Consider the following 12,799-nt stretch of genomic DNA (forward strand, 5'->3'; position numbering starts at 1 on the left):
AGACATGACCAAATGTCATCATTAAGAGCCTTCAAATGACCAAATTGCCCTCAAAAACTTGTGCCAACAAATATCGAAAATATGAGAAAAAGAAATTGCTTTAAAATATAATTTTGTTCGGCTACTTGGTACCAAATAATTGGAGGTATATATATGCTTAAAGCGCCACGTAGCACTTGTAATAGCATTATTTGAAAAAAAAAACCAAAATAGTTTTAAAAAAATCAGGGGACTAGAGCCTTAGTGGTTTTGTGATACTTCATTTATTGAAAGATTTTGTGCAAAAAAGTGACTAATATACCACAATTTAGGTTCTATCAAAATCACTCGAGGTGAAAGATCACAACTTTTTTGGTTTATTAAACTTACTTACAGGTTTTTTAAGTATTGATTGTTATTTATCATGTTAATGTCGCCTAATACTTATCATGGATATAATTTAAACATTTTAGAAGATTATATGCTGTACTTGCGAATGTACCTCAGACTGATGGCAATCTTTTTCTTTTATTTTATTGGCACTTTCCTCATCAAAAGTGTTAATTGTTTTCTTCTAGAGAAAAGGAGGATAAATTTGAAAGAATATTGCGTGTCCGTAGTTTTGTTTCACTTTTGAGGTTATTTTTTATGACAGGGATTGACTTTATTGTTAAATATATCAATCAAAGAGGGATCAGTGTGATTTTTAATATTAGAGAGTATTTATGTGAAATTATCAGAAACTGCTAGCGAGGTTTCTAAAATTATCCCTTTAGAAAAAGATACCCATATAGTGGTTTGTTTGGATTGTGTTTTATTTCCCCAATTTTATCTGCTTACATCATCATTACAATTTTCAATACATTTTTTTATCTTCCCAATTACTTTTTTATCTCACACACATCACATCACAAAAAATGTTACCGTAAAAATATTTCAAATAAAACACAATCCAAATAAACCCGTATTTGTAAAGCCAAACCAGCGTCGTTTGACTTGTGAGAAAGGCGCAGGAACTCAAAAGTCAAAATGACGGAAATGCACTGGCACTCGAAGTTCTTCTTCAGTACTGGTAAATGAAGGCGTGAAACTTTACATTTCAACGAATTATTAGCTGTTTGGTACTGGTCAACCGCAACCTTTTTATATTGGCTGCGGCAGATTCCAGTATTTCGGCCTCCGTTCGACTCGTGACTCACTGGCTCATTCATCATCATCATCGTCAATCTTCTCATCACTTTCTCTCTCTCTTTCTAACATAATTAGGTTTTACTCAGGTACCGTTTTCCAGCCTCTCTGAAATTAATTTATCTCCTAATCAATTTCAGTTCTTAACAAATTCGTAATTTTTTTTTTGTTAATTTTAGTCATGCTTGATCTCTACACCTTTTTCATTTATGTGTATTGATGTTAATATTCGTAAATTTTGCTTTAGTGATTCGTACAGTAATTAATACAAAAAATTTGATTACGTGAAATTTTTTTTTTGTGTTGTAGGTGAGCAGTAATGGTCTTCTTCCGGAGCGTTTCGCTGCTATCGAAGCTGCGGTCTCGTGCTGTAAGTTTATTTTTTCCACTTTGATATAACAGTCATGCGCATAAGAGTTAATTTTTTTTGGTGATTAATGTGTTTAATAAATAAATGTTGCAAAGGTGATGAGCTTTTTTGAAAAAAAATTTTATTTTTGTTGGTTTCACTTGGAATTATTTGATAGGTTCGACAGCCTAATCTGAGCAATTCAGTTCGCTGGCTTCAAATTCAGACCTCTTCTCCTGATCTGGTAATTCTTCTTTTTATTGTGGTATTTTCCTTAATATTGATGTTTTTATGCGTTAATTGATTTGTGTTTATTCGTTTTAAAATGGAAAATTGGTGTCGTTTGTATTTTCTGCTTCAAGCGGAATCTTTTGATTGAATTTCAAAGGAAATAAAAACAAACAAAACTCGAAATTCATTTATTTCCCTTTTGAGATGCAAAAATGTGTTGGATCCAGTATGGTAAAAAGTTGCATTTCCTGTCATGCCTGATGAATGCTGAACAAATGTTTAAACTTTGGACAAATCACCTCCATTTAAGTTGTCGCTTGTGGAGTTTGGTGCTTGCTCTTCTGCATAAGAATCTCTGCAATGAACTGAATCCTTTATGTAAAATTTTTAAAAGACTGTTACTGGAAGCTTTGATTTCACTAATTGGCATATCATCTACAAAACTGCAGGTGGTTCTCTCTGTCTTTCCATTGTAGTCTTGCCATTTTCTGTGGTAATGTTCTTTTGTGTATATGTGGCACTCTAATTTCTTCTGTCTTTGGCGTAGGATCTTCGCTCTCAGCTAAAGGACCTGATTCCAGAACAACAGGTGCTCATTCACATTGTTTTGCGTCTCCGGATTTGATATCAAACCACTTTGTTGTAAATTTGACTTTTCTAATTTACTTTGAGTTTTCAGAATTTTTTGTATTAGCACCTGAAATATTCAGTTGTCTACATTAGGTCTTTTTTCTGTTATGGGTACTAGAACACCAAATTTTATATTGATACAATCTGGCAGTTGCATCCTGGGGTTGGATTTTCACACGATCAAGAAGTGTGAGTATTGATTTGTGATAGCTGTGTTTATTTGTTTACCTTTTTATGGTTACAGGATCGGCTGAAAAAACTCAAGTCAGAACATGGAAAAGTTCATCTGGGAAATATTACAGTTGATATGGTAAAAATCTCCTGTTCTCTTCGTGAACTGGAAGTAGCTGACTACATCATTCTTATTTAGATGATTTATCACATAAGATCTATTATAAGATTTTGTCATGCATGTTGGAAGGTACTCGGTGGCATGAGAGGAATGACAGGATTACTTTGGGAAACTTCATTGCTAGACCCTGATGAGGTGGGATTACTTTGGGAAACTTGACTGCTTCTTGTATAGAAGTATATTTTTGGTCTTTTTTTTATGTGGTTTTTTCCATTTTTATCATTGTTTTTGTGTGTTTTTTTGGTTTGTTTGGCAGGGTATCCGCTTTCGAGGTTTATCTATTCCTGAATGTCAGAAATTGTTACCATCAGCAAAGCCTAGTGGAGAGCCAATGCCTGAGGGTCTTCTCTGGCTTCTATTGACAGGAAAAGTAAGTAGGCAGATTGTATCATCAGTATACTTGGGGGGGGGGGGGCGCGGGGGGGTATAAATGATATGTTGCTTCTGGTCCTCTTATGCTATGCCATTTTTCTGAAACCCGTTCTTTTATTGCTCTTTAAGTCACAAAACTTTTTTGTTGCAAATGAACCATTTGGTCCTGGTTCTGTTAGTGCTTGCATGGTAATTAGCCGTTCAACTCTTCTTGCAGGTTCCAACAAAAGAACAAGCTGATTCATTAACTCAGGAACTAAGAAGTCGTGCAACTATTCCAGGTTAAGTACCTGTCAGGCTTGTAACAAACAGTTCATAATTTGATCATTATACCCTACATTAATATCTTTTGTGCTCAGAAGTTTATCCACTCAACCAAGATATCTTATAGTTAATCCGTGTTAGGTTTGCATGCATCAGATGTTAAGATTATGGTTACGTTGGCCATGTCAAATTTCCCTATCAGCCTTATGAACGTGATTGTTAGCTAATTTTCATTACCGGTTGCAGATCATGTATTTAAGACAATTGAAGCCTTGCCCGTTGCTGCTCATCCAATGACTCAATTTGCAACTGGGGTCATGGCTCTTCAGGTGGGGTCCTAAACTGCAATATTCTCTTTTGGTTTGTCAGCACTCGCGAACATGTTTTGCCATTATTTTTTGTTCAGTTCACTTGGGGGTGTTCATTTGTTAGTTCAGGTGCTTGTGGAGGATTCGAGGATGTCCATCTTTTTGCTTTCTGTGTCAATTCATTTGTGTAGCTTAGTTTTAATGGTTGCTCCTGTCTAAATACTTACCGAAAGCTGCAGGGAAAAGCCAATGATCTCATTAGGGGTCAATTTCTTTCCAGAAACTATCCATGTTGATTTATTGCTTTTGAACTTGTATCTGTGTGTCATCATTTTAGATAATGTGGCAACTAATACCTATCGACTTTGTATAAGGTGGACTTATCAATCATGAAGATGAATAGTTTAATTGATATGTTCTTATAAGTTTGAGACAAGAATTTTACTTAGATCTTCTTCTATATTGTAAATTTTAGTCGTGGGCTTTTTATAGCATCTGTCCTTTAAAGTGACAAATATGTTGGAGAAATGGACTAGTCAAATATCTGCCTGAAGTATTATTGCAGAAATTGCACACCTTTTAGGTTGTTTGGAAGGTCATATTTGGGTTTATTAAGCTTTATTTGTTTCACGAGTAACCTGCAAAAGTAAGGGGTAGTGCAGGTACTTTTAGCTGCTTTGTCGGACTGCTATTTTTTTGGTTTATGTTTGTGTCAACAGGTATCTTGGGAGGAAAACATCTAGTCACACTATTATGAGTGACCAACTAGTATTTATAGGAGTACAAACCTAACAGACTATTTACAAGAATACCCTTACTAATTTATTATCTATAAGAATACTAATATTCTCCTAACACTCCCCCTCAAGTTGGAGCATATATATCATAAGCACCCAACTTGTTACAAATATATTTCACCCTAGAGCCCCCTAAACTCTTAGTAAATACATCAGCCAATTGATCTACAGACGGTACATGAGATGTCTTGATGACCCCGTCAAGCAATTTCTCTCGAATGAAATGACAATCAACTTCAATATGTTTTGTCCTTTCATGAAACACTGGATTAGACGCAATATGAACAGCCGCCTGATTATCACACACTAAATTCATAGGCTGTTTATGTTCAAACCCAAGTTCCAGTAACATGCTCTTCACCCAAACCAACTCACACACAGTGTGAGCCATAGCGCGGTATTCAGATTCTGCACTTGATCTGGATACAACTGTTTGCTTCTTACTCTTCCACGACACTAAATTACCACCAACAAACACACAATATCCTGTAGTCGATCTTCGATCTGAGGCAGAACCAGCCCAATCTGCATCACTATATCCTTCAATATCATTGTGTCCATGATTTTGATACAGCAACCCTTTTCCAGGAGCATTTTTAAGATACCTGAGAATCCGTATAACAGCATCCCAATGACTAGTACGAGGGGTATCAAGAAATTGACTCACAACACTCACTGCAAACGAAATGTCAGGTCTCGTTACAGTGAGATAATTTAATTTACCCACAAGTCTTCGATATTGCTTAGGATCATCAAGTAATGCACCTTGATCTCCTGCTAATTTCACATTGGGATCCATAGGAGTATCCACAGGTCGGCAACCTAACATCCCAACTTCACTCAACATATCGAGTACATATTTTCTTTGACATAAATAAATCCCATATTTAGACCGAGCTACCTCAATACCCAGAAAATACTGTAGATGACCTAAATCCTTTGTCTGAAAGTTTGCCTGCAGATTGGATTTAAGTTTCTGAATCCCCACAACATCATCACCTGTAATCACAATGTCATCCACATAAACAACTAATAAAATTTTACCAGCATTAGAATGCCGATAAAATACAGAGTGATCTACTCCACATCTTGTCAGACCGAACTCCATGACAACACTACTAAACCGGCCAAACCAAGCCCTCGGGGACTGTTTCAATCCATATAAGGATTTTTTCAAACGACAAACCAACCGCGGATTCTCCCCCTGAACAACAAATCCAGGAGGTTGTTCCATATATACCTCTTCTTCCAAATCTCCATGCAGAAATGCATTTTTCACATCCAACTGATGCAATGGCCAATTATAAGTTGCTGCCAAAGAGATAAGAAGACGGACAGAGGTAATCTTTGCAACAGGAGAAAATGTTTCTAAATAGTCTACTCCATACACCTGAGTAAATCCTCTAGCTACCAACCGAGCCTTCAATCTATCAATAGAACCATTAGGCTGCACTTTTATAGTGTACACCCATTTACAACCAACAACAGGCTTACCTGAAGGACGAGGGACAAGATCCCAAGTACCATTTTGTTCCAAAGCAGACATCTCTTCTTGCATAGCTAATCTCCAACCAGGATGATTAAGAGCATAGGTAATAGACTTAGGAATAGAGATAGAATCAAGAGAAGCAACAAAAGAAGAATATGACATAGAGAGACGAGAATAAGAAACAAAATTAGAAATAGGATGGGAAGTACAATGTCTCTTACCTTTGCGTAAAGCAATAGGAAGATCTAACTCAGAGGAGGGCGTCATACCTGGATTTGAAGATTGAGAGTTAATTGGTGAAGTGCGTGGCATATCAGGAACTTTCTCAACCATGGAACGACGAGAGTAAACTTGAAGATGAGGACGAGATAATCGAGCTATGGAATCTGGTGGACTAGACAACTCAGGTAATAAAGGGGAAGGGACTGGTAAAACAGGAGAGGAAAAAGAGGGACACTGGTCTAATTCACAAGACATACTTTGCTTGATAAAATACGGAGTGGATTCAAAGAAAGTAACATCAGCACAAGTAAAAAATCGATTTAAAACTGGACTGTAACATCTATACCCTTTTTGCGCTCGTGTATATCCTAAGAAAATACACTTAATAGCACGAGAATCTAATTTATCCACCCCGGGAGCAAGCTGATGAACAAAGCACACACATCCAAAAATACGAGGAGGCAATTTAAACACAGATTCATGAGGAAAAAGAATGGAGTGAGGTAATTGACCTCCAAGAATATTAGATGGCATGCGATTAATTAAATAACATGCAGTTAGAATTGCATCACTCCAAAATTGTTTGGGCACATTCATGTGCAACAATAGTGTTCGAGCAATTTCGATTAAATGCCCAATTTTTCTTTCAGCAACTCCATTCTGTTGTGGAGTGTGAGGACAAGAGGACTGATGAATAATACCAGACTTAGTCATAAAGGTATTAAAAGGAGTGGAAAAATATTCTTTCGCATTATCACTGCGAAGTATACGTACAGGCACACCAAATTGATTCTTTATTTCTGTAACAAATGCACAAAAAATGGAATATAATTCTGAACGATCTTTCATTAAATAAAGCCATGTAACTCTGGAAAAATCATCAACAAAGACTACAAAATATTTAAAACCTAACTTTGAAGTGACTCGACTAGGACCCCAAACATCAGAATGAACTAACAAAAAAGGTTCAGAAACCCGTTTATTGACTCTAGGAGCAAAAGAAACACGATGATGCTTTCCTAACTGACAAGACTCACATTCTAACGAAGATAATTGATTCAAAGTAGGAACCAACTTTTTCAAATTTTGTAAAGACGGATGACCTAAACGACAGTGAATTTCAAGAGGAGAAACAGTAGCAGGACATGCTATCGGACCATTGAAGTTGAGAAAATAAAGACCATTATGCTCATGCCCTCCACCAATCATCCTCTTTGTCTTCAAATCCTGAATGACAACAGAATCAGGAGAAAAAGTAACTGTACACTGTAGAAATTTAGTGAGCTTACTAACAGACATTAGATTAAATGGCAAATTGGGTACGTAAAGAACAGAAGATAGCGGAAGTGATGGATTAATTTCTACAGTGCCTAGTCCTTTAACTTTAGTAGTAGATCCATCAGCTAAAGTAACATGAGGAAAGGGAGTTGACTCTTGAAAATTAGAAAAAATTTTAGAGGTACCTGACATATGATCAGTAGCCCCGGAATCAATAATCCATGGGTCATTACCTTTTTGTGCTAAAGAAGCAGAGGGAAGAGATGCGTGATTTGTAGCTTGGTACTGTAGGAATTTAACATAATCTTCCTCAGATATAGTAACAGTTTTCTGGGACCCATGTGTTGAAGAACTTGATTCAACTTGGTCAGTGATAACCGTATTAACAAACCTTTCAACCATAGCGAATAGCACGTCAAACGAAAGAACGGGTCAAAACTTGAGACAAACGCGTGAACAGTAACGGCATGAACAGTAACTACGTGAACAGTATCGGCGTGAACAGTGCCGTGAACAGTATACGTGAACAGTGCCGCTATGAACAGTGCGGCGTGAACAGTGATTTGCTAGATGTTTTACCCTAACCCTAGGACTTTTGCTCTGATACCATGTCAACAGGTATCTTGGGAGGAAAACATCTAGTCACACTATTATGAGTGACCAACTAGTATTTATAGGAGTACAAACCTAACAGACTATTTACAAGAATACCCTTACTAATTTATTATCTATAAGAATACTAATATTCTCCTAACAGTTTGAAGTAATTTTGAGAACACTTTTTTTCTTGTTTCAGGTACAAAGTGAATTCCAGAAAGCATATGAAAAGGGAATACACAAATCAAAGTAAGAGTTTCTTATGCTTTTACTGGACAGAAAACTGGGCTTCCATCTTAAGCAAGCACTTAATCTACTCTATTTTCAGATTCTGGGAGCCGACATATGAGGACTCTCTTAATTTGATTGCTCAGCTTCCAACTGTTGCTTCTTATGTCTACCGCAGGTTTGTGAAGTCTATGATTTTTTTTTTTTTCAATTCTTGAATTGGTATGGTGGTTTATCATTCAGAATGTGACTGCTACTTCTACAAATGGCAATCAGCGCATAGTAACCTTATTTATTTGCCACCCAGCCCCAGTTCTTCACTTTCAAAGCTGGGATTTTACAACTTTGGGCTTCATTATGGAAAATAAATTGTCAGTACATGGTTTATATGTCCTAACTCTAGCTATTAATTTGTGTAATTTCAATCCTCATCCTTTGCCTCTAATTGTAGGAGTTTCTGTCCTAATTTTTCCTGCATAAAAAAGGTGATTTTTTCCAGGCTCTATAACATATCCCTGTGATCAAAGCACTTTGTAGGCATTAGGTTTAAAACTTTTGAACCAGTAAGGTGATTATAGGATGTCTGCACAGAAACAAGAAGTACTTATGTATGATATGTACCATTTTATAGCTATCTGCTTGATCAAAGAGGACAATTACTATGGAGTGGTGGGACTAATATATCAGGGTTGTAGTGATGCTTAGGAGACTAAAAGTATGGACCGCAGGAGTGGATTTTAAAAGGGATCACATATTCAAGCACACACGCATTTTTGGCAGAATATGTTAGGCAAATAATTATGGGATTTGCTTAATTAAACTGAAATAGTTTTTGTTAACCCTCTCACTTTCATGTAGACTCACGTTTCTTGTTGCAGTTGGGATCTCTCTGATCTGCTTTTTCTTCCCACTGATCCTTTTTCTTTGTGTTTGATTTTAATTTAAATTTCTTCAAACTTAACGTGTTTGTGATTTTACTTGTGAAGAATATACAAGAATGGGCAAACTATACCGACGGATGACTCCCTAGATTATGGTGGGAATTTTGCACACATGCTTGGTTTTGATAACCCTGAAATGAAAGAGCTTATGAGGCTTTATGTCACCATCCATACGTAAGTCATAAACAATTGATTCTTTGACAGTTTAGACCAAACAGTGATCTGAATGAGCCAGGTTAACTTCTCAACATAATACTTGATACATTTTCTTATACCTCTCTTGCAGTGACCATGAAGGTGGAAACGTTAGCGCTCACACTGGTCACCTGGTAATGAATTTCATCCTCAATTAAGCATGCTAAAGTATTGAACTTTTAATTTAATAAGGTTTCAGCACGTGCATTGGGACTTTTGATTGAAATTTGATTAAGTGCATCTAATATAAATATATATATGTGTGTGTGTGCGTAAAATTAAATCCCCTTGTCGTGTAAGCATCATACATTTTTTCATTTTCTCCTCTAACTATAGCATCTCTATAAATCAGGTTGCTAGTGCCCTTTCAGATCCTTATCTGTCATTTGCTGCTGCATTGAATGGTTTAGCTGGACCACTCCATGGGTTGGCGAATCAGGTATGCTGTCTTCTTCCTTTGTTGTTTTCTTTCTGTTTGAGATAACTTTTGCACCTCTTTTTAGTGTTCCTTGCGTCTTGGAGAAGGATTATACATGTGATGAGGTTTATGACCAGTAATTCCCATGGGCGCAAGTTTGCTACTCCATTGTCCTTTAATTATACCCGATAAATTTTTGCCACTCTTTTTTCCTTGTGCAAATCAGCTTAGATAGGCAAATCTTTGCAGTTTTCTTCTATGCATGCTTGGGAAATTTGGTTTATTAGCTACTATGGCATTCACGTATAATGAGAAAATGTTTTAAGTAAGTTACCTTAGGTTACTCTGTTATAATTGGACATTGGGCTTCATGTTGCATGAATTCATGCTCGTGTTTTGGTCCTGGAATTATATCATCATGTCTTGCATTTCATACAACTTATGGAAACTGTGAAAAGTCTTAAAAATTTATGGAGAGCAGCTATTTGATTCTTTGAAAGAACAGCCAAATCCTTGCTGGGAGTTCTTGATTGATGTTGCTTCTCCCTGTGCTTTCTCTGACCTAGACTTATCAGTTTGCGGAAATATATTATCTTGTATTGAGTAGGATCTGAAATTAATTCAATCCCTAGGTCCGTCATTTTGATTGGCAATCAGGTGATATTAATCAAATCTTATTTTTGTATTTCATTACATAACAATAACTTAATTACAGAAACTGGTATTTGGCAATATTTTGCATAGCAAGTTACATGCAGAGATTGCTCTGACTTTGTTCATTAGTAAGATAAACTATTTGCGTTCTTTTGCATCTAACTGATGAAACATGGGAAACATGTTATAACAGGTATATCTAATCTGCCTTTGCTATCTATAGCGGTGTGCTGTTGTTGCGTATCTGATTTAAGGCTTACATTTTCCTTGTTTGCTCACTATCTGGAATTATTTCAGGAAGTTTTGCTGTGGATTAAATCTGTTGTTGAAGAATGTGGGGAGAACATCACCAAAGAACATTTGAAAGACTATGTTTGGAAGACACTGAACAGTGGCAAGGTATTACTATATTGTCATGATATTTGTGCATTTTTGTTGGTTTACTTCAGTCCTCGTGTGTGTGTGTGCACATGCATATTTCTGTGTGTATGTGCAGATGCAGATACAGGCTCACATATATGTGCATATTCATGTGGGTGCATCTCTCTGACCAGTTCCTTTATGAAGTTTCCTTATTTTGTCCCCATGAAATAGGTGCAAAGAACCAAAATTGAATTGTGGCACCCAGTGCAAATTGAGCATGGGGCATCAATTTAACACTGCATTTATGTTTAAAACAAAATTTTCAAGCGTCTATGAAGAGCCTTTTAATTTTTCCATGCCAGCCATATGAAATCAAAGGCGTCTTTTTGAATTGGACTTGTTTTGGTGCTCCATGCATGGTGCCTTATCCTCTCATGTTGAAAACCATAGGTTGTTCCCGGATTTGGACATGGAGTTTTGCGCAAAACAGATCCAAGATACACATGCCAGAGAGAGTTTGCATTGAAGCACTTGCCTAATGATCCGCTATTCCAATTGGTGATTATCTAGGATTGGTTTTCTATTGCAATGCATAATATGATATTTAGTGCCTAAACTTACGTTTTCTTCATTCCTTGTACAGGTGTCGAAGCTTTATGAAGTTGTACCTCCAATTCTGTTAGAACTTGGCAAGGTAAAATGATAACTTACTAATCAGTAGATTGCTTAAAAGCGCTTAATCCTTAAATGCACATAATCACGAAAGAATTTGTCCAGAGCCATTAGTACCTGGGGGCTCATTTTGGTTGAGATTCGTATGGTAATCCATTTTATCTGTAATATTTTGTTGGACAACCAAATTGGGTTGCATGCCATTGTTTCTATTTTTATTTGATGAAGCTTTGGCAGAAAATTAGCATTTGTCTTGCTTCCAAGACCCCATATTTCAGCTTAAATAGTCCCTAAACACTTAATATAATTCAATCTGAATTTGGGCCTCTCAGGTCAAAAATCCTTGGCCTAATGTTGATGCCCACAGTGGTGTGTTGCTGAACCATTACGGTTTAACTGAAGCAAGGTATTAGTTTTCTTTCCACTGATCTTGGCTTGTTCTGTGGTATATAGTCCCAATTATATGTGGATCTATAATTTTCTGATATATATTTGTTTGCAAATAAATTCTGAGCAGGTATTATACGGTTCTCTTTGGTGTGTCAAGGGCTATTGGCATTTGCTCTCAGGTACTTTTCATTACGTCTTACGTTTCTTCGGTATCCCATTTCACTAAAACCTTTTTTAACGCATTAACATCTGGTTTACTGTTGATTTAGCTAATATGGGACCGAGCCCTTGGATTGCCACTTGAGAGGCCGAAAAGTGTTACAATGGAGTGGCTTGAGAATTACTGCAAGAAAGCTGCGGCTTAATTTAGAAAATTACCATTTGCTCGAGAAAGGCCGAGTCTCCGTGGTTGTGGTTCCTGCCAGATTGTTAATTCGATTGGGAACATTTGTAACAAATTTTGCATTGTCGATATAATTCCTTTGCTTTAGTAGAGACCAGATAGCCATTAGGTGTCTGTTTCCCTTCCCAGTTTCATGTTCACGCCATCGATTATTCATGTGAAAGGATTGCTACATCGTTCAATAAATATATCTGTTAAAAGAGTTTTTGCATCGTGAATGCTGGTAATTGTTTGCTTCTACCTCCATCCTTGGATCTGTAAAGTCATATTTGAAGAGGGCATGAACAGTATACTGAGGAAGGGTTGGCAATTATCTGTTTCTCGCGTAAAAGTGCTTCTGTTGGCAAGGCGCTGGACGACTGAAAACCATCCTGTCGTCTCAATGATTTTTTTTTTTTTTTTCTATAACGATAATATTTGTATAACCTAATATATTCAATTCTATAGTAAGGAAAGTCTAAGGGGCTAGTAGATATACA

General features: G+C 36.6%; 1 protein-coding gene across 2 annotated transcripts; it reads left to right on the forward strand.

Moving 5' to 3' along the window:
- The first annotated feature begins 1,105 nt into the window (after window positions 1–1,105).
- Window positions 1,106–12,538, forward strand: LOC113732173 (citrate synthase, mitochondrial). 2 transcript variants are annotated; one of them, XM_027257823.2, is made up of 20 exons: window positions 1,106–1,256; window positions 1,477–1,537; window positions 1,695–1,760; window positions 2,295–2,336; window positions 2,622–2,687; window positions 2,799–2,864; window positions 2,986–3,099; window positions 3,319–3,382; window positions 3,612–3,694; window positions 8,256–8,305; window positions 8,385–8,462; window positions 9,271–9,399; window positions 9,512–9,554; window positions 9,773–9,859; window positions 10,790–10,891; window positions 11,306–11,413; window positions 11,499–11,549; window positions 11,860–11,933; window positions 12,045–12,096; window positions 12,187–12,538. In XM_027257823.2, exons 2-20 carry the CDS (start codon window positions 1,487–1,489, stop codon window positions 12,280–12,282), a joined length of 1,422 nt encoding a protein of 473 aa, XP_027113624.1. In that variant the 5' UTR covers window positions 1,106–1,256; window positions 1,477–1,486; the 3' UTR covers window positions 12,283–12,538. The 2 variants fall into 2 exon arrangements, with proteins under 2 accessions (XP_027113624.1, XP_071936275.1); XM_072080174.1 differs by lacking the exon at window positions 1,106–1,256 and adding an exon at window positions 1,267–1,321.
- Window positions 12,539–12,799: the final 261 nt, after the last annotated feature.

Source organism: Coffea arabica, chromosome 2e (genome assembly GCF_036785885.1).
Source record: "Coffea arabica cultivar ET-39 chromosome 2e, Coffea Arabica ET-39 HiFi, whole genome shotgun sequence".
NCBI lineage: Eukaryota > Viridiplantae > Streptophyta > Magnoliopsida > Gentianales > Rubiaceae > Coffea > Coffea arabica.

Excerpts from the sequence above, each read along its gene's own strand:
- LOC113732173 (XM_027257823.2), top strand. The coding sequence starts at position 1,487 with ATGGTCTTCTTCCGGAGCGTTTCGCTGCTATCGAAGCTGCGGTCTCGT. Across the intron at positions 2,337-2,621 it reads ACCTGATTCCAGAACAACAG|GATCGGCTGAAAAAACTCAA; the intron begins GTGCTCATTCAC and ends TTATGGTTACAG. Across the intron at positions 9,860-10,789 it reads TCCATGGGTTGGCGAATCAG|GAAGTTTTGCTGTGGATTAA; the intron begins GTATGCTGTCTT and ends GAATTATTTCAG.